The following is a 22,127-nucleotide window of genomic DNA, read 5'->3' as shown; positions in this document are numbered from 1 at the left end:
GTTTATCACCTTAAATACACAACATTATGATATATCTCGTTAGAAACCATGGTGTTAGACAATATTTCACCCTTGCATCAGAATTCAAAATAATAGGCAATATTTAGAGTCAAACAAAGCCAAATTCTGTCAAAATTATATGTCTAATGTTACAATGTACATAATACTTTTAGGACCTATTGCAGCCATTTTGGATTTCAAAGTACAGCATTCATAACCTCCACAGCCAATATGTGATGTATTTAGTTAGAAATCATGTTTAAGACAATATTTTTACTCGTATATCACAGTCATATGCATTTCATGATTCTCACTCTTGTGAAAATTAGTTTCTCCATTCGCATTGTACATGATAAATATAGGGATTATGGCGGCCATTTTGAATGTCAAAATACAGCATTCATCACATAAATTACATAAGATATCATATATTTTGTTATAAATCAAAAACTCTAAATATCTCTAAATATTATTTTGAATTCTGATGCAAGGGTGAAATATTGTCTAACACCATGGTTTCTAACGAGATATATCATAATGTTGTGTATTTAAGGTGATAAACACTGCATTTTTAAATTGAAAAAAAAAAAAAAGGTTCTCAATCCCAAAATTTTAGGGGGGACGTAGGAAAATAAATTGACAAGCAAAAAAAAAACAAATTTAGGGGGGGACACGTCCCCCCCGCTTCCGCCGCCTATGTTTGAAGCCTTCTATTTTGTCTTTGGATTATACTAAAAATATGAATTCAATAGTTGAAATCATTTTCTATTTTGTTCTCTATAATATTCCCTAACATTTTGTACTAAAAATTGATGAAACTTCACTTGTAAATTCTTCGAAATGACTTTCTAAAATCGATCGTCCGGACACACAACCTGTCCGGACACACAACAACTGGGTATACGTGACCTCCTCCATTAGGTTGTGATTGTTGTTGGTTTTGGATGAAAGACGCTTAATTGTTTTTAGTGTGATGATCCATGATGAACTTTTTGTGTCAAATTTTTCGTGGACGAAATGACCATCGATCAATTTTGGTGAAATTATTCTTTTTTTGTTTTTGTTTTTTTGCTTGTATTTTTTTTCGGGGGAAAATGTGCCCCTACCTTGACTTTGGGGAAATCCTGGATCTGTCCCTGACTATATTGTTTTTGAGTAGAAGAAATAACCAGTTGTCTCACGATGTAGCAAACGTTTTTACTAGTAGCAAACGTTTTTACTAGAGCATGATTTTTTTTCTAATAATAGATTACAATAATATGCATCGAACCCAACGCCAGGTAAGACAATGGGATAGGTAAAATAATATGCCTACACAGTGCGTAGATATAAAAAACGGACAGTTTTGTAAAGTCTATGGCCCGAATTCACAAAGGTGGACTAAAGTTGTACCCGGGGTATAATTAAAGTTAGTCCATGGATTAGTAAGTCCACCGTTTGTGAATAGCACAGTGGACTAACTTTATACCCGGGTGTTAGCTAACCCCCGACTAAATTTAACCCCGGTATAACTTTAGTCCACCTTTGTGAATTCGGGCCTATAAATTTGTTTCAAATTATAATATCTATATTTTGATGTTAATAGATGCTCATCATAATGTGAAACAAAAACTTTATAGACTTTAATTTTCAAATCTGTCCGGTTTTTTTTTTATACGCACTGTATAATAATATCACAGGGCCTAAGTTATTCATTCACTGCAATCAATAAAGAGTGCATAATTGTGTTTCTATTAACCATTAAACAATGTATGGCATAAACAATCCCCACCAAACCTGCAAAGCGATGGGGGGGGGGGGCATCTACATGTACTTCACAAAGTGCGCGAACGAACAGTTCTGGCGCGCCGAGCGGTTGTTGTTATTGCAACGTTGAATGAATGAAATTCGTGTACAGCTGATTCAATTGCCGTTGTTGTCGCGCGCTATTTTGCCCATTTCGAACTTCGGTATTGAATGCATGCAGCGTGCAGTGGAGTCTGCATGCAGAGTACACAGAATCGTATTGTTGGAACTGTGAAGAAACACATGTTTCAGAAGTGGATCGAGTAGTACGAGAAGAAGTAGAATTCTAACTATTTGACCCTACTGCTAGACATAATTAAGGAGCGAGGAACAGGTGTAATTTTAAAAGTAAGTGGTGATAAAGCCGGCAAAGTCATGAAAGTTTAGTAAAGTAACTGCGTGCCAGCGACTGCATCATTGCAGAAATTGAATGACAGACTGGCATGCAATTGCCATCTGACATTGGGATTTTGGGGGGATAGTGCTGTTTTCAAAGTCTGAACTATAGTATTAAAAGTTGTGAAGTCAGATGAAAACTGTTTTTCTTTTCTTTTTATTAATGTTGTGCTTTTGCACTTGTTCTAGACTCTAAACATGCTTGCTAACGTTTTTTAGGCTAGACAGGCCGCCCACAGCACAGGCAAGCCTGATTGTCAATGCTATTTTTTAAGGCAGTGTATACAGCCACACGCGTGTGTCTTTACCATCCAGCCACACGCGTGTGGTTATATCCAGAACACCTATCTGTGGATACCGCCACACGCCGCCAGTAATAACAGTAAAACACGTACCGGTATGTAGGTCTGACCGTCTATAATCCTATATCACGATCAAAATAACCTCATTTCTTCATTAAATTCTTACATTCTAAACCCCTTTGATATCCTTAGATCGTTTCAATTTCATTCTCACCGTCTTCTCTCCTTGCTTTTCTTGTCTTGTTACAAACGGTCGTCTGTTTAACAGCAAATTCTCTTTTTCTACTTGTGTCGATTCTGGCTTCCTTCGCGGTGGCAGACCCATACAGCGTTAGCGCAGCGCAGTAGTAGACATACACAGTTTGGGTTTAACTGTGTATGTCTACTACTGCGCTGCGCTAACGCTGTATGGGTCTGCCACCGCGAAGGAAGCCAGAATCGACACAAGTAGAAAAAGAAAATTTGCTGTTAAACAGACGACCGTTTGTAACAAGACAAGAAAAGCAAGGAGAGAAGACGGTGAGAATGAAATTGAAACGATCTAAGGATATCAAAGGGGTTTAGAATGTAAGAATTTAATGAAGAAATGAGGTTATTTTGATCGTGATATAGACGGTCAGACCTACATTCCGGTACGTGTTTTACTGTTATTACTGGCGGCGTGTGGCGGTATCCACAGATAGGTGTCCTGGATATAACCACACGCGTGTGGCTGGATGGTAAAGACACACGCGTGTGGCTGTATACACTGCCATTTTTTAAATTTGGGGCCATTCTGTAACTATGCAAGCAGTTTGTTTTTTATGGTCCTAGGCCTACTCCTAGCCATATTTTGTATTATTTGTTGCATGATTATTATGTGCACTGTGATTCGTATATACATGTATACATATTTTTATGGATAAATAAATTGAATCGACATGATTGAAAGTAGTCAAAATGAGCTGAATTTGATCTTATTAAAAGGATTGTGAAAATTAGACCTACTACCGTACTTATTTCCTGTTAATCAAAGTTAGAATGATATCAAACTTATGTAATAAACGGGTGGTTGATCAACCCTGATTAAGTCGAGTATAACCCCCCCCCCCCCCCCGCTGTTTCTGGCAGTCTGGGGATTTATTTAACAATTTCTGACATTTGCCCATTCTAACGTTACCTCAGGCGATGGTTCATGTAGGCTTCACTACCCTACCCTCTGCTACACTTACCCAAACCCTCGGGTCACGAAAACTCGCTCTTAAAAACCAGTGACACTTTTTGGTTAATAAAAGGCAACATGTCGCGTAAAAAAAGGACATTCAGTGAGAAACCATACACTTTCGATTTGCAAAGTTCTTCAACTTCAGGGATCGATTCTGGATTTGCCTTCAGAACTAATGAGACGATTACAAAAACGTGTTGGGGGTGGGGATGGTGTAGGCCTTCAAGCATAGAAAGTGGAGAAATGTCAATGAACAAAGATGTAGATCACTTCAGGCAACAATTTTTTTTGGTGGTTAGCTATTTGTGATGAATACCAAGTAATCTACATTAATAATAATATGCAACTTATATAGCGCTAAAATACAAATGTTTCTAAGCACTGAATACTATTACCTTGGGTTTAGCACGGCTACCCTGATCGGGCGCATCAAGCATTCAAGGAATTCCTTCCTACCGGGTACCCATGTACTATACCTGGGTCGAGAGTGGCAAATTTAGATAAACACCTTGCCAATGGACACTAATGCTGCGGTGGGATGTGAACCCTGGACCTTGTGGTTCAAAGTCCTGAGACTTATCCACTGAGCCACAACACCTCTACACTACTGGCAGTATGTAGCTAATTAATTGCTCATACAGATGGCAAACCAATCAATGAATGATTATGTATACTGTACATGTATGTTGTAAGAGCCTGTTCTGTATACTACAATATGCTGCAATGTGCAAAAGAATATTTGAGGGATTTGCTATAATGTAGGTGTTTTTGAGGTGTAGGCAATTGTCCAAGGTCGAATTCATGAAATGAAAAATAGTCCACCTTCGACTGCTTTCTTAATGTGAGCTCTGTTGTCTCTTTCCTAGTCTGATCAGGGGAAGTATTCATCTAAGTTCATTGGTTTATCATTGACCTTGCCGTACTTGCCAACTGACATTGACACTGTTTGGACAATGATGGTTGTATCTACTGATTATTTGGATAAGACTTATTTTGTGTCAAAGAAATGGATGATTTGTTGATCGCTGTCAGATGTCTATACTCTGTCACATTTGTGTGATATTCTGGAGGCCACTTACATGTACAGGTACCAATAAAAGGAAAAACACTCATTCTCTCTTTCAAAATAACCTGATTCTATGAAAGTAAAAGCCCTTGTCAGTTGTCAAACTTCTCAATATTCTTCATTTTTGTCATCTTCATATTGAAATACAAATAATGACGGAAATGTAGAAGTTGCTCATCCCTCTCTATAAAAAACAGAAATATACTTAACCCTAAAAAGACTGGGGGGGGGGGGCCTTTTAGGCCCCCCCTGTACATAAATCGCGATAACTTTTTTGCGCATAAAGCGTTCGCGCCGCCATTTCATGACTTTTTTCTCTTGAGTTTTGCGCAACTTTTGATACCAAATTTGTATACCCCCATGCCGCGGTTGCGGAGTTACGTAACATTTTCGTATCACATGTCACGTAAGAAATTGAAATTTGTATTCGTTTGTGTGTAAAGTGTATGGTATTTGAATGAATGTTATACACATTGTTTTCTAACTACATTTTTATTTGTTTCTTTCTATATTATGTCACTTGTGAATTCAAGTAGCAGTTCTAGGATATGAAAATAATGAAAAACATTGCATAAAAAAATAAAGAAATACATAAGAAATACAAAATAAAGAAATACATAAGAAATTAAAATCAAAGAAAAACATAAGAAAAGTAGTGCAAAATACCAGAATCGCTTGCACTACTATATTCTTGGGTGCAGGAAACACTGAATAGACAAGTAATGTCACACTTTAGTTGATTATGCTATAATTGATATTGAATAAGTTATATATTACACAAACCCAAAATATATCTAGAATACTCAAGAATTTGCAAACAGGAATTTATGGACCGCAATAGGTACCAAAATATGAAAAATTCAATTTTTTTATAAAAATTTGCATATTCGCATAATTAATTATGAATATAATTTGCATAAATTATGTGATATCTCTTATGCTTTGTTTTCACCAGCTAGTGTACATGTAAAATATCACTTCCAAGATTGCTTTGGCTCATTGCAAGAGAGTGTAATGCAATAAAACATGCCAAATGTTGTATTTCTCTACATAACGCGTGCAGAGTACTTATTTGCATATTTAGTAATTACTAATTTGCATAAGCATATCTAATAATTCAAGCACGAAATAACACAATTCCATGATAAACAACCTCTTCTTACAGCTGAAAACCTTGAAACGGGAATTTATGGACCGCAATAGGTACCAAAGTATGAAAAATTCAATTTTTTGATAAAAATTTGCATATTCGCATAATTAATTATGCATATATTAAAAAATACAATGAATATCAGTATTTTGACTATGTTTTCTTTTAGAGGACACGACAAAGGATGTGTGTGCCGAATTTGGTTGCGATCGGACGACCAATGGCCGAGATTTTAAGGGGGGGGGCCCAAAAGGCCCCCCCCCCAGTTTTTCTAGCCTCCAAAATAGCCCAGTCTTTTTAGGGTTAAACTGGGAAGAAACTACAGTATTGGTCCTGAAGATATAGATTATAAGAATAGAATTGGGAAAAATTATTTTTTGACCATTTAAAAAAACAAAAAGCCCCTTACCAAAACGCATGTTATGCCATTGTACTGTAATAAAAAAATAGTTGCCATGTCTAATCAAGGATTCTTATACATGTATGTCTACTTATTTGTTAAGTAGTCTGCCATGTTATTATGATTGCGGTTGTCATGTGCCACGAATGATGACTAGCTCACTCCAAATACCTTATATTCTCTCTCTATCTAATTATTATCTATCATCAGTTCAGTAACAACTCACAGAGCAAACTTCATCAGGAGATCTGTCTCTTCCGCTGTATTGATACTGACTAGAGTGAAGCGGATATCTCATTGAAGTGGGAGGAGAACTACAACCACACCATGAAGTATATCTTGGTATCTGGTGGCGTGATTAGCGGCATAGGGAAAGGAGTAATCGCAAGTAGCATCGGGATGCTCTTAAAAGCCTGTGGTCTCAGGGTCACTTCGATCAAGATAGATCCATACCTGAACATCGATGCGGGAACGTTTTCGCCGTACGAACATGGTGAGAAATCAATAGCATTGTCCATAATGCTGGATAAGTGTTTGATTTAACATGAGCTTGTAGATTATTATATATAGCTGTGATGAACTTCAATGGTACATGCAGAATGACAGTGCAATCACTGTGGTTCTAAAAGGCAAAGTTCATGAGAATTATTGGCAGTCATTTAAACGCTGCGTGGAAAATATATATAAATTTCCTGAGTACAAAATTGATGATGAAGTACAAACTATTCATTTTCCCTTATTTCAGTTTTCATAACAGACCTATGATTTCTTTTAATGGTACTATTTTTTGTTGTTGAAAATTTGCATACATGTATATTTAAGATTAAGGAATGGAGGTACAGTACTACCTACATGTATCCTGTCACTGGCTGATGGTGGTGATAGATGGGAATGAGAAATATTTTCATCTTCAGATTTTATAACATTTTGAAAATAAATATTCCTTTCAAAGTGTGCTTTACAATTACATGTAACTGTTATTTCTTTATACACAGGTGAAGTATTTGTATTGGACGATGGCGGCGAGGTCGATCTGGATTTGGGAAACTACGAGCGATTCCTGGATGTCAAGCTACACCGAGATAACAACATCACAACTGGCAAGATCTACCAGCATGTCATCTCAAAGGAGAGAAAGGGAGACTATCTGGGAAAGACTGTACAAGGTGATCTTCAATCAAGATTAAGGCTTAAATTGATCCAAGACCTTGGTCATGGATGCCCCCCTCACATTGGCCGTGGAGACATGTTGTCCCCCTTTATTTTATCTTCCCCATTTGTAATAATATGCCTATGGGAAAGTGGCCTGCAAGATATCTCCAGAAGGGCCATGTTTTAAACATACATGTAGTCGTGATTGATTCTTTCATTCTCGAATACAGAAATTGTCTATAAATGTTGTAAATATCATTCAAGGAGACAGAAAATCGTCTCTTTAAGGGGTCAATTTATCTGCTGATTGGTAAAAAAAAGTTCTCTTCAGAGAAAATGTATGTTTGTGCAAAAATTATGGATTTAAAAAGTTTGTTTCTTTTATTTTTATGCATTAATCATACATTTTGCAGAATGCAAGTGTAATAGAAGTTTAGAATGTTGATAACAATGTAAACAGAAAATATTAAGAATGGAAGTACAATAATTGAATAATTTTCTTGTTACAGTTGTGCCTCATATCACCAATGCCATCCAAGAATGGGTAGAGAGGGTTGCTAAGATACCGGTAGATGGTGATGATCAGGAACCTGAAGTCTGCATCATTGAGGTAATGTACCTTGTACATGTACCTTTTAGAAATAACCATGATAGTCGCTTGTCAATAGGGTCAAACTGTATATGTGCCATGTGTTTGCAGAGTGACAGTGCATATTCACAACAATGACATGAATGATGGCTAAACAATGGTGCTCAAAAGTTAGTAAACCCCACCAGAAAATGGAACAATTTTAATTTGTTTAAGTTCTGCAACATTTTAGATAGCTAATTGTGCAGTCAGGTGATAAAATACTACGTTTAATAATGCTTATTTCTGTGGGCCCACTGAATGTTGTAGTGTTGTTGTCGACACTCAGAATGGAGTGCTTTTTGTGGTGGGGGTCGCTAACTTTTGAGCGCAACTGGAATATAATAATACAGTGCTGTGCAATAGAAGACGTGCAGTCAACAGTACCCTTGATACATCAGCAGGAGGCAGTACTTTTCAGGCAGCCTTCTGGGAGGTGGTCTCTGTTGGACATTGTGTCAAATTACAGATGTTATGCAGTTTCTATGCAAGAATATGAAATCCTTCACTGCAAAATGAAAATTTGTACATTCATATAAAAAAATGCATTTTCATGAACACTTTAACTGGTCAAGCAACTTCATGATGTATTTTTTTAATTTTACGTCTGTATGTATTCATTTGAAGTTGAAAGGTATGACTCGACTATTAAAATACATTTACATGCTCAAACACAATTAATAAATCAAGTACAAAGTGACTGACAATTTGTTCATTCTAATTTATTTTGTGGTTTCTCCTTTTTAGCTTGGGGGTACGATTGGAGACATTGAGGGTATGCCCTTCGTGGAGGCCTTCAGGCAGTTCCAGTTCAGGGTGAAGCAGGACTTCCTATCTATCCATGTGAGTCTGATACCTCAGCCCAAGTCAACGGGAGAACAGAAGACCAAACCCACACAGGCCAGCATCAGAGAGCTGAGGAGTCTTGGTCTGTCACCAGATCTGGTGAGATGGCAGTAGTGATGGTGGTGGTGGTGGTCACGTTGAAGATGGTGGTAATGATGATGGTGCTGGTGCTGGTGGTGATGGTTTTGATGATGGTGAGAGTGGTGCTGGTGGCAGTGATGGTGGTACTGGTGGTGGTGGTCTAAGTGATGGTGGGGGTTGTAGTGGTGTTGGTGGTGGTGGTGGTGATGATGAAGATTTTGGTGATGGTTTTGATGATGGTGAGAGTGGTGCTGGTGGCAGTGATGGTGGTACTGGTGGTGGTGGTCTAAGTGATGGTGGGGGTTGTAGTGGTGTTGGTGGTGGTGGTGATGATGATGAAGATTTTGGTGATGGTTTTGATGATGGTGAGAGTGGTGCTGGTGGCAGTGATGGTGGTACTGGTGGTGGTGGTCTAAGTGATGGTGGGGTTTGTAGTGGTGTTGGTGGTGATGATGAAGATTTTGGTGATGGTTTTGATGATGGTGAGAGTGGCGCTGGTGGCAGTGATGGTGGTACTGGTGGTGGTAGTCTAAGTGATGGTGGGGGTTGTAGTGGTGTTGGTGTTGGTGGTGGTGATGATGAAGATTTTGGTGATGGTTATGATGATGGTGATGGTGGCGGTGGTGGCAGTGATGGTGGTACTGGTGGTGGTGGTCTACGTGATGGTGGGGGTTGTAGTGGTGTTGGTGGTGGTGGTGATGATGATGATGAGGAGGAGGATGGTAGTGATGCAGTTCATAGTGGTGATGATGATGGTGTTGGCAACCACTGCGGGGGTGTTATTGATGAAGAAGTAAGCATGGTGATGATGAGGAAAAAGATGGGAAGGGAGAGATTGTAATGATGGTGTAAAATGGGTATTGTAAACTATTAACTTAATTTCTAAATTGTTCTGTTTCACTAGAAATGATTCCCCATATTCTTTTCAGAATGAATCATCTTCAGCCTGATCTTAGAAAAGATGTAGATCAATATTTTTTTTCATTATTGAGATTGAAATTAATTCCTTTACCTTAGGTATGTAATTAATTCTGATCATAAAATGTAATTGATTTTAATAAATAACTTATTTTCTTACCACTAGCGAAATATAATTAATTTCAATTTAATGCAGTTGAATGAAATGAAAATAAAAACACAACAAATTGTTGAGATCGTTGGCATGTAAACCATCAATTACAATTTTCTTTGGTGTTTTTCAGATTGTTTGCAGAAGTCACAACCCAGTGGATGATGGTATCAAGGAGAAGATCTCCATGTTCTGCCATGTTCCTCCTGAACAGGTACTGTAATTTTGTCCCTGGTCAAATCGTTTTAATAGTGACTTGTGATCCTTTCTTGTGCTAAATGAAATAGGCCTTAATCGAAATTTACCATTTTATCAGGATAGGTGTGGACCTTCTATATTTCTAACAAGTTAACAACCTTTTAATAAAATGCTTAACAAGAATTCTAATCTGAAATATTTGCATTCCAATACTCTCTGTGCTATATGTACATGTACACTGTGCCTTTGTGTAGCAATGGTAAGTTGTGTACTCTCTGATTATGTTTTTTAAATGCTAAATTAAACTTAAAATTTATGTTTTTTCTCAATCGAGATCCAATACATTTTTTCTTTGTATTGTCAATAGGTATTGGCTGAGATGCATGTTTCCTCTAATAATTTTTTCTTTCATTTAATTGATTTGAGCTGATGAGATTACAAGTTATTAAGAATATGATTTTGTCCAAAAAGGGTCAGCAGTCCTGTGCAAAAAGTCATGCCTAGCTACTGAACCTCTTTATGAACCACCTTCCAGAAAGCTTACAAGTACAGTAATATATTTGATTTTTGTCTCCTTTTCTAGGTGATCTGTGTTCATGACTGCTCATCTGTGTACCGAGTACCTCTTCTGCTAGAAGAACAGAATCTCATCTCGTTCTTCAAGAACAGACTCACCCTCCAGTTCAGACAGAGACCGAGAGCAGTCCTTTCAAAATGGAGGGAACTTGCTCACAGGTAATATACAAATAATGCACGTAAGCGCGTCCATGCAGGGCCAAATAATGAACGATGTGTGAGTCAAGCACAGAGTTCATATTTAGGTCCTCTATGCACAAGAATGCGTGCATTGTTTATTTTATACAACTCCCCTAATAACCCATGTTACCGAGTTGCCCCGAATGCTATATTTGATCTGAATTCTAGATAATTCCAGACCTCGCACTATCCTGCACCCTGATGTCAGAGTGCAGGATAGTACATTTGATATGACATCAGAGTGCAGGATAGTGCATTTTGGATGCAATAGTGCAATTCGCTGAATATCATGTGATCAGATTTTTACCAATCAGATTACAGAACATTCTTGGCAGTTGTATGATATAAGTTAAATTCAATACTATTGAATCTTGACTGATCTAATTCATATATGCTGTATTCCGGGATCATCTGGTTTCCCCTTAGGTAACCAGTTAAGGAAAGGCCAAGAACTTGTAAATCAATTTAGGTAAATTTGGCTTCTTTAATGAAATTATTATGAGGTAATGTATTGCATGAGTCTCACATTAGAAAACATTTGTAAGTTTAATTATTGTGATTATAGAAATTAATTTAGCAGATATGACAATTGTTATTTGTTCTCATTTATTGTTACTGTTCTTTGCTTTTTTTTACCTTAAATTGTAAAGTTGGCAAGTCTATGGAAAAAAGGACCACTCAAAAAAGGAAGACATAAAAATACACAGCAGCTTCTTTTACCCCATTTGTTGACATCTGTGAACTTAGATTTCTCCTAAAATCAAGTCTAGAGATAAAGGACATTGTGAAACCTGCAGACGACACTAGTTGGAATACTTGCGGAAGTTCAAATAGAACATGTAACCAATCAAATTGCTTGTATGTTTGTGCCCAGCTGTAAATAAAGTCTTATCCAAATGTTCCACATAAACACATTAATTGTATATTAAAGATTTAAAGACAAAAGTTAGAAATTTTGTACAAGTTTTAGTTACCATTTGGATATCACTATTTCCTCTCGATTTCATTTTTAATTGTTTTTTCTCTTTGATCAGGTACGAGGCACCATCAAAGCAAGTCACCATCGCTCTTGTTGGGAAGTACACAAAGTTAGAAGATGCCTACATCTCAGTAACTAAGGCCCTCAACCATGCTGCCCTTGCTTGCAAACACAAACTCAATCTCAAGGTAACTAGCTCTGATTAATCCTGCCATTTAATAATAATAGTTTATATAGAGCTAATATCACATGATCTGAGTACGTCTCTATAAAGAATAATGAAAGGAGGTGTTGCAGAGTTCTTTTTGTTGAATCGAGGTACATTTGAATAAGTAAGTTATAAGAGGCATTTTTACCTTACTGTATCAATTACGGGGGGTAAGGGGGCAGGCTGTAAAAAGATACGAACAGTTTTATGATAAATACTATCCCTGTTTGGTTTGCATGAATTATGTCTAAAGAAGGATGGACAATCTGACAAGAATAAGAGGAAATAAAAAACAAATTTTGATGAAGGATCTCCTTTGGATCCATGACTGTAATTGAATATTCTCAAATTAAAGACAGTGATTGTTGTCTTGTGCATCACATGATGATTCTGAATGATGATACTAACAATTGAAATCTATATTGTGGTTTGGCTGATAAAGCCTCATATCTCAAAATTTAGAAATTTCTAGGGCAGTTTAGAAAAGGCCTTTTTTTTTTAAATATAGCAACGATGGCAGTCTCATATTGTCTGAAAGCAGTCTCCTGATAAATGTGAAGAACTCTTCCGAGGCAAAAGTAGGTTGCTACCCATGCACTAACTCTAAAATCAAGCTTATTCTGAGCTGGCATCAAAATATTTAGATTTTGAGATAAAGGTTTTATCAGCCCAGTCTTGATATATCATATAGCAATCAAGTTTAAGTAGATCCTCTATGCACTTTACATGACATTATGTATATTGCTTATTTCTTTTTTGTATTAGTATATTGAAGCTGATGATTTAGAAGCAGAAATCAAGACCTCAGATCCTGTCAAATACCACGAGGCATGGCAGAAACTATGCAGTGCTGAGTAAGTAGTAGGATTCTTTTAAGTTCCATTGTAAAATATATCTGAAATCTCTTTGCCCTCAATGCAAACAAATTAACTCACCATGAAACTTTCATGCAAGGAAGGTAGCATTGATGGATTAGATGTGACTGTTCAAATTTGTGTCAATCACAGGAATATGCTGAATTTCAACAGAAGTGATTATTAGCTTATCAGATAATACCACTATTGTTTCCTTATCTTCTCGGCAGATAAGTTGACACAATTTCATTTTAGTAGTGTATCTGGAATTCATTTGTGTATGTCAAATTTTCCAAGGGGTGGTGACAAACCCTTAAAGGAAAGAAGAAGAGTTTAAAAAAGGGAACTTTAAATGAGAAACAAAATTATATCACCTTTTCTTACATTATGCCACACCCTCCCTTCTATCAAAATATTGAAGCGGTGCTCATGTGGCTATGCGGTGGACTTTCAGTTGATTCTAAAGGGCATGCTTCTGCCAGTCTCTAACAAACCCATCTACTTGTTTATCTTCCTTTTTTTTCCCAGTGGTATATTAGTACCTGGTGGTTTTGGTAATCGTGGTATCGAAGGCAAAGTAGCAGCAGCACACTGGGCAAGAGTTAACAAGAAACCATACCTTGGTGAGTACATCTCGTCTGCCTGTAGGATTGGCAACAATATGTGGCACCTCATCAAATCTCTAATGGGGCATTGCAAGAAACCTGCAATCAATCTCGAGTCTATTTGGGGTAAAAGAATAAGTCTGTTAATTAGTTGCAAAACCGCTCTTGATTACTGGTCTGCTCCATGCAACAAGAATTTAAACTCAATTTGCTCCATTTTGAATTGATAAATTATTGCAAATTCCTATTACAAGCTTTTCAGTTTATCATATTGGAATATTTTCTTGCAACACCCCATTAGAGCATGTATCAGACAAAAGTAGAAAAAGGCCCCCTCACGTGACTGCCCCCCTCCCTCGATTTGGAAGCCAATATGTCAACCATGGGTCAAGATGTGACCCAGATTCCTCCTTGTTTACTAAATCAGTGTACATGTCACTGGACACTGGAATGTCTTTCTTTGTCAATGTCATCCTGCCTGGAAGTAAATTTCACCTTTTGATTGACAGGTTGGAATGATGAGAGATGAAAAGAGTGTTCATTCCGTGTACATTTCATGAATGTACATACCTTGGTAGTACATTACATCCTGAGTTGTATGTTTCAGCACAGTAACCTTCATATGACCTTCACAAGGTTGAAAGCCTGAAAATTATGGATGATGAAATATGAGAATCAAAATTAAAGCAGAAACCAAACCATATATTAAAGAAGTTTATAAAGGAAACATGGGAACATTTTCTTTCATTATATTAATTCATTATTGTATGATGGAGGTAGCAGTTTATGAAACATTGTGTCACTAATGTTTCTGCCAATCTTGATTTATATATATCTGGGGCCCCTGCCTTACAAAGAGTTACGACTGATCCTATCAATCTCAACTGTATGGAAATCCATCCATACCACATATTTTTCTACAGGAAATTTGCGGAATCTCCTACTTAAACCAAGAGAATGATGAATGAATGAATATATATCATATCTTGAAAGTATTTTGAACAAACTTGCATTTTAGATGTTGGTGTTGCTGGCCGTCCATAGTTGTGGTTGATTGGATCAATCGCAACTCTGTGTAAGATGGGGCCCAGGAGCTCGAGTAAATCAGTCGGTGAAAATTATCATAGGATACTTCATCAAACACTCCCAATGTCTTCAGGATGCATGTAGTACAAGACTGGACAGATTTATGTTTAGAAGAGAAGGGATAGCAAAGTTATTACTTATTGATAATTTGTTTGTTTTGTAGGTGTATGTTTGGGTCTTCAAGTAGCTACTATTGAGTTTGCTAGGAACGTACTTGGTTGGGAAGACGCACATTCAGAAGAGTTTGATCCAAAATCAAAACACACTGTGGTAAGTATATTGAAGTTTCTTCACTGAGTCGTTTAAAATAGTTACTTCCCAATCTCTATTGGCCTAAGTGAGAGAATTCTTGCTTGAGAATGAAATATGTTAATGTGCTAGATATCATGCACATTTGTACTTCTAACTTTTTCAAAATATATATCTTAACCCAACAAAGTGTACTCAAGTGTTTGTCTTTTTTTAATTATCTGAAGCGCATTTAGACACAATTACATTATATGATATGCTCTATATAAAAATCACTCATCTTCATAATTGAATAGCATGATATGGATGATCCTTAGCCAAATCTGAGTGCATCTTCACCTGCAAATATGCTTGATAATTCATAAAATGGCACGGTACTTTCCTAAAATCCTAAATTGTTTCTGGATTGTAATCTTAAGGAAAAAAACACTACAATTAGATTAAATTAGTTGATTAATTTTGTCTTCATTACGAAATGATTTTAATATTGTTTGGATTGGGATAGTTCACCAGACATACAGTAGCATGGCACAGTGAACTCTTGGTCTGATGTAATTGGTTTGAGCATCTTTGAATTAACGATTATCTTTATGTTTGTTGTTTGTAGGTGATTGAGATGCCTGAACACAACACAGGTCAGATGGGAGGTACAATGAGATTGGGATTGAGAAAAACACTCTTCAAGACTGACAATTGTGTTATGAGTGAGTTCAAAGATTTAATTTAACTATTTTAAGATTGGTGTGACTCTTAAGAAAAGTCGTTTCCTGGTTTACTCAATTCTGCTTTTTATGCTCATATTCACCATACGTAGTTGCCGGAGGCATATTATCAGGTTGTCTGACCGCCTTTTTTTTTTTTCTTGCAACGACTAAGGAGCTTTTTGATGGATCAAGTTCAAACTTGATCCGAGTATGCTGATATATGAGTGATGTTATAATGGTTTTGGGGTCACGAGGTCAGATGTTTTAAAGATTACATCACAGGCGATGTGTTTGCAAATTTTCATCCCGATTGTATGGTCGTCAGCCTAGAACTTGTGAGGGGCCAATTCAGGGGTCGACACTGCTTATCGCATTACATTCATTGTAGGCATTGTTATCTCTTGAGCATTCGCGCGTGCATGTTTGATACGGTCTCATATTTAATAGTGAGATTTTTACAGTAACCAAGGCATCTTCGTGGGATTTCAGTTCTCTTAGGAATACACTCTTGTATTGAACAAGCAATTGATGCAGACCAAAATACATGTTTTTAATCAATCGCTAAAGCACTCTATACAGATATTAATATCATCTATTCTTTCTGAATAGAAACCCTGTACAACAATGCTGAGTACATCGAGGAGAGGCACAGACACAGATATGAGGTAAGAAAATTATTGTTTTTATGTTCATGGAATTTAGTTGTAAGAAATCTATGATTTGGATTGACATTCTAGCATTCAATTGTTACTGCAGATAAAAGATGGTCTATATTTTGAAGCTCTGAATCACAGATGTGATAATTGATATACAGACATGTGATTTGAAATTTTCAAAAATTTTTAAATAGTATCTTTTATATACAGTAAAAAAATAACCTAAAGAACTTCCAACTTTTACTATTGCATACTTGATCATTGGTAAACAAAAACTTATGATTTAGTTTTGGATCTATTGTGTGATAAATCAATAGAAATTTGAGAATCATTAACGTACATACTGTTCATGTATAGGTTAACCCCAATGATGTGGGAGAGTTTGAGAAGAATGGAATGAAGTTTGTTGGACAGAGTGAAGATGGACAGAGGATGGAAATTATGGAGCTAGTTGGTAAGTTTGTTTGTTTCTATAGCAACCAGCAGTTAAATTTAATAGATCAGGGGGGTGTTTCACAAAGATTTAAGTATGACTTAAGTCGCACTTCAATGCCGACGCGTACATGATATGCAACGTGCGATCTTAATGGTAGATACGCAGAAGTGTTCGTCCTCATGACATGATGCGGTCAAGCTTTTCATACCGTACGCAACTCTGTATGTAAGTGCGACTCTAAGTCATGCTTAAATCTTTGTGAAACACCCACTGGGCTCATCGTGTAAAAGTTACTATTATGGTAATTCTTTTGTAACTTTATGAAATCCTTTTTTTTGTGATTGGCTATGAAGAACTGTTACCGTGGTAATTACCATTAGATGGGAAGTTACTATAACAGTAAATTTTATGCAATGGACCTATTTTCTAGGATTTTATTGTTTAATTTAGAATTAAAAGTTTTCTTAGTTTTATTTTTTCTGCTTCTATGCCAACAAACTTCTTCCTTGTATGAACTCTCCCTGATATTGTGAATCATGATAACTTTAGTTCCCAAAGACACTGCATCCCTCTTCTTACAATTAGAGACATATTTATACCTGAATGAATCTTTTTATAAAATATTTGATGTGGTATGCATAGCTGTGTGAGGAATTTAATGTGTTTATTCACCGGTTGATTCTGTTTGGTGCTCCGTCTGGTGCTAGAAGGGCTTTAATGTATGAAAAGATAGGCTTACGCCTTTCTGCCTGGGAAGAGATGCTTTATAGCTATATGATGCAATCAATGTGCTTATTCACTATATTATTGATGCTTCACTTCCGTAGAAGGAGGACTCAAGTCTAATTATTAAAAAAGTACAGGCTTGTGGCTTTCTGTCATAAAACTTTGACAGAGAAGTTTTGCTGCATAGTCATATGATGCGATCGATATGTTTGTTCACAATCATATTGATGATTCTTGTCGGTACTAAAAGGGCTTTATTGTAATCGAGAAATGATGTTCGAATGCCCTTCTGCCAGAAAAAAAAGACGTCTTACTGTTTGAAAATGTAAACAGGATTGAATTTAGGATAGATAACAAACATATCTTATTAGCAAACACTATTATTAGCACTAGCTATTAATGTATTGATTGACTGTCCTATTAATGTATTGACTTTTTATGCACTCTGTGCATCCAACTAGCTATGCAGTCATTGATTTAACGCATGCATGCTAGTGATGTATTGACCCAAGTGTGCGATGGTATTAATCGCCCTTGCCATTAATTAGTTGATTCAGTGAGTTTTATCTTTTGTTTGTTATAACTTTTTAATGCACTGATGTTGTACTGTACATGTATGTACTAGTAATCTATTTGTTCAGTCTCTACAATTGCTCAAGAAAATAAAATGAGGACCGAGACCTGTGGAAAAGCAAACTAAACAGCTTCCAGAGTTAATATGCAAGCAGGAATGTACTTAGAAATCCATTGCAAAGAAAAAAAATAAAACAAGATTATTTTAAAAAATTCCCAATAACTTCAATCACTCTACTTATGTATCGACTGTCACTGATGTTTTTTTTTAGGTGCAGAATGTGCACTGAATTGATATGAATAGAGTTTCTAGTATATGAAAGAAAATTACAAACTGATTTACAAGTGGAGTATGAACATACAGTATTTGACAAGACATTGCAAATGCTAGGACAAGTTCACACATTTAATTGCCCTCTATAGATCATCCAAACTTTGTGTGTATAAGGTAATGATCCAGAGGAACTATTTTTATCAGACATCGCAAGTCCTGGAGAAAAATCACACCCCGTTTTCAAACCCCATATTATATATTTGTCGCCCTCTATAGATCACCCGTACTTTGTCGCCGTACAGTATCACCCGGAGTACATCTCTCGTCCCATGAAGCCCTCACCGCCATACCTTGGTCTGATCCTCCAATCAATCAATCGTCTCAACCAGTACATCGCCAGGGGATGCCGTCTGTCTCCCAGGAATTCATTCAGCGATAACGAGTCTTCCGACACCGAGGAGGAGATGGCCCACCTGAGCGCCAACGCCAAGAGGATGCATTATGAGGTGACTCCATAGCAACTAAAATGGCTGCCATGTTCACCGAGTTAGTCCACTGTATTATGATCTGTACTAAATGAATTATCTCGTATTTTGTATTTCCGATTGATTTGTCCTCCAAAGATGTTTTCTTAATGAAAGCATCCTAGATGTTTTGTAATTTATCCTGTTTTTGCTCTATGGGTAACCACCACCGAAACCAAGATGTCTGCCTGTACTATTTAGTATATCTATGTTTAAATCAGTTAAGTTATCTTTTGTTGCATAGAATGTTATTGTTGCTCTGTTGCATTGGCTAATAAAATGATCATCTTTCACAGTGTACGTCATTTTGTTCTTCTCATGCACAAGGAGACTGATCCATAGCAACCAGGGGGCGTTTCATCAAACATACACCCAGAAAGCTTGTTCAGATCTAAAGTAGTAGCATTGTAATCTTAGTTTCCATATGTCTTAAACATAAAAATGATATGGCCTTGAAACTTCATTGAATTAACATTCGGTTTGTGTTGATAAGATATATTGCCTCTTCGGCAATTGTTTTTTTATGTGGAGTGTTTTTTTATTTCAGACAATAAAAATGACTTATATCGTCATAACTTTAAATATCAGTTTGTGTAAACCATAATCTCATATTTTATCCTTGATCAAGCCATTCAGGAGTACGGTACATGTAAAGGTAATAAAAGTGTCAACTTGACCATTTTCTTGACTCTTCATTTTTTCATTCTCAATGTGGCACTGTGTATTAGTCATAAATAAAATTGGTGAATTTTTGAACTTTGAACTTTATTTGCAAATTTCTGTCAACCTCTTTCGGGGTATGAGAAATACAGATATTTAACATGTATAATACATTGTATGAGAACAAAAAGATGGCATAAGAAAAAACATTGAATTATAACACACCATTTACACTATGGCAGTTAACATGCATGGTAAAGATTGACAATTCACAGGGCATGATATTTCCCCCTCATCATTGGTGATGACCAAATACCTAATTGTGCTGTATCTGGTAGCCCTGTACGTAAATACATCATCATTTTCATTTAATTGGTAATAGAATCCCCCCTCATTAATTATGAGCTGTATCGAGTTCCTCTATATTCCATTTGCCCCCCACCCCCCGTCATGTGGATGATTACAAAGTTTGTGAATATGTCATCCAGGAATGCAAAAGGCATTTTCTTGTGTGTGAATTGGATGGATAATGATGAATAATGATTATTTATGCAATGTTGATTATGCTAGTTTAGATTCTGATATTAACACTTATGCCCTTATGCTTCGGTGTTTGAAATACATATTTATAACATCCAACTCCCTGATCAGTACAATATAATGTATTCAGTTTTCATACTAGCTGTGATTTCTATTTACTGGTTTATACTACTTTAACTAGAAGGTTGACTAGAAGGGATTAGTGGGAATATTTATTACTCAATATCCTTTTCATAAAAGAAGATCTTTTTTTGTTTGTTTTCATCATTTCATTTTGCACAAATATACTATACACTTGGTTGGGAAAGAAATATATGTGCTGTATACTTTGCTGAATTTTAAAATTTTCCCTGGAGTGCCTGAAGTAATCGTCTTGGTACATGTAGATACAAATCTAAACAGGACTGAATGTTCGGATTTTCAATGTATGCTACTGGATATTGTCATTTGATTGGTCAATAGCAAATTTGTGATAGAGAATCTGCATTTGTTATTGATAGTAGTATTGTGAAATGGGGCCTGGAATCCCTTGCCAATGACAGATGTTATTCCTATGTTGTTTCACGTTGCTTAGTTCTTATAGACAAGGCACAAACTTTGCTGATGGACTTTTGAACAAAGATTTTGTGAATGGTTTTGTTCTGCAAGATGTTTTTTTTTTAATCCTCGAGCAGCTAATATTTGTAGTATCAATTTATAATGAATGCCGAGTTAACGATTGCCTTTGGTTAATGGTTAGAGAGACATGAGATGAGGTCTTGTTGAACAATGCCTGTTCTTAGCAATACGAGCAAAGCTCAAATATTTTGGTCTGAATGTTCGACTGTTTTCTTGTGATATCATCAGATGTATCATTTAAATGTTTGATGAATTCTTTCTGAGAGAGAGAGGCTAAAGTGCAAAAACCAAACGGCCCTTTTAAGGGCCATTCATTGGTGTTATACGTAGTAGTATGTGTTTATGGATGGCCTGTATAACCATTCCTTTTTGTACAGTGTATATACTCAAACAAGTAGATTAAGAATTGTTTTGATAAATGTATGCACATAGTCTTGCACCTATCATGTTTTCATTTTCTTTTATGCATTTATCATTATTACTTTTATTGTTTTTATTTAATTTTTTTTTGGGGGGGGAGGAGTCATTTTCTTTTGTAAGAGTAGCATAGAGACTAATGAAACCATGAATGAGTCATTTAATATAAGTTATTTAATTTAATGTCATCTCAGCAATTTAAATTTTACAATTCTTCAACTATGTATTAGAAGTTTACTTGTCCTAGTCTTATCCTTATTCAGTCCTTCTGCACATTATTTATTCATGAATATGCCATGATTAAGATAATAAACGTACTGCTCTGAAGCACATAATTTTTTTTTATATCTTAAGTTATTCTTGAATTTAAATATCCTCGCACAAAACATGTAAGGATGATACACTCGGTAAGCTAAAGAGATAAAGCACCTTCAATAACTAGTACAGGTATGCATTTACGATACAATATTTACATAGTTTTTTAATTGATCTGTATGATGTAGATGTTCCCATTAATGTGATATTTACATTAATTTGTGCTTTAAAATGGAAAACAAATAGTTGTGATATTACTTCATCCCCATTTTTGCAATCATAATGTCTCTTAACCTTTTTTTTCTTCAAATTCAATTAAGCTAGATTGTGTAATTGTAGGATTTCATGAAAGTATTTATTGTTTGATAACAGTAAAAATGATTCGACTTCAATTTCATAAACCTTATTTTTTATTCTGTCAAGTATTCAATGATAAATACAATCATACTTTATTAAATACCACTTGACAAAATACTCAGTGGCCCTTATTCACTAAAAGTGGATTCATAGAAAATATAACTGAGGTCAGATTTATATAAATTTTTTGTAATGCTTTTTTCAGAGAGACTCCAAGTAGTTGATGTATGATCATTTCTTAGCCTGTTGAAGTTGAGATGCTTTAAGTTTCATTCATTTATATAAGAATATTAGTTTTGTTCATAGTTTCAAT

At 36.0% G+C, this 22,127-nt stretch overlaps 1 protein-coding gene across 1 annotated transcript; it reads left to right on the top strand.

The window, feature by feature from the left end:
- Nucleotides 1–6,511: 6,511 nt before the first annotated feature.
- LOC121413573 (CTP synthase 1-like) lies at nt 6,512–20,443 on the top strand. The gene is made up of 14 exons (XM_041606437.1): nt 6,512–6,796; nt 7,299–7,469; nt 7,965–8,065; nt 8,831–9,028; nt 10,213–10,293; nt 10,861–11,012; nt 12,068–12,200; nt 12,986–13,074; nt 13,603–13,697; nt 14,929–15,035; nt 15,622–15,718; nt 16,328–16,383; nt 16,732–16,828; nt 18,660–20,443. The coding sequence occupies exons 1-14, from the start codon at nt 6,631–6,633 to the stop codon at nt 18,899–18,901; spliced, it is 1,785 nt and encodes a 594-aa protein (XP_041462371.1). The 5' UTR covers nt 6,512–6,630; the 3' UTR covers nt 18,902–20,443.
- Nucleotides 20,444–22,127: the final 1,684 nt, after the last annotated feature.

Source organism: Lytechinus variegatus, chromosome 4 (assembly GCF_018143015.1).
Source record: "Lytechinus variegatus isolate NC3 chromosome 4, Lvar_3.0, whole genome shotgun sequence".
NCBI classification, from domain to species: Eukaryota; Metazoa; Echinodermata; class Echinoidea; order Temnopleuroida; family Toxopneustidae; genus Lytechinus; species Lytechinus variegatus.
The sequence above is the reverse complement of the archived record's forward strand: the minus strand, read 5'-3'. Positions and strand labels throughout refer to the sequence as shown.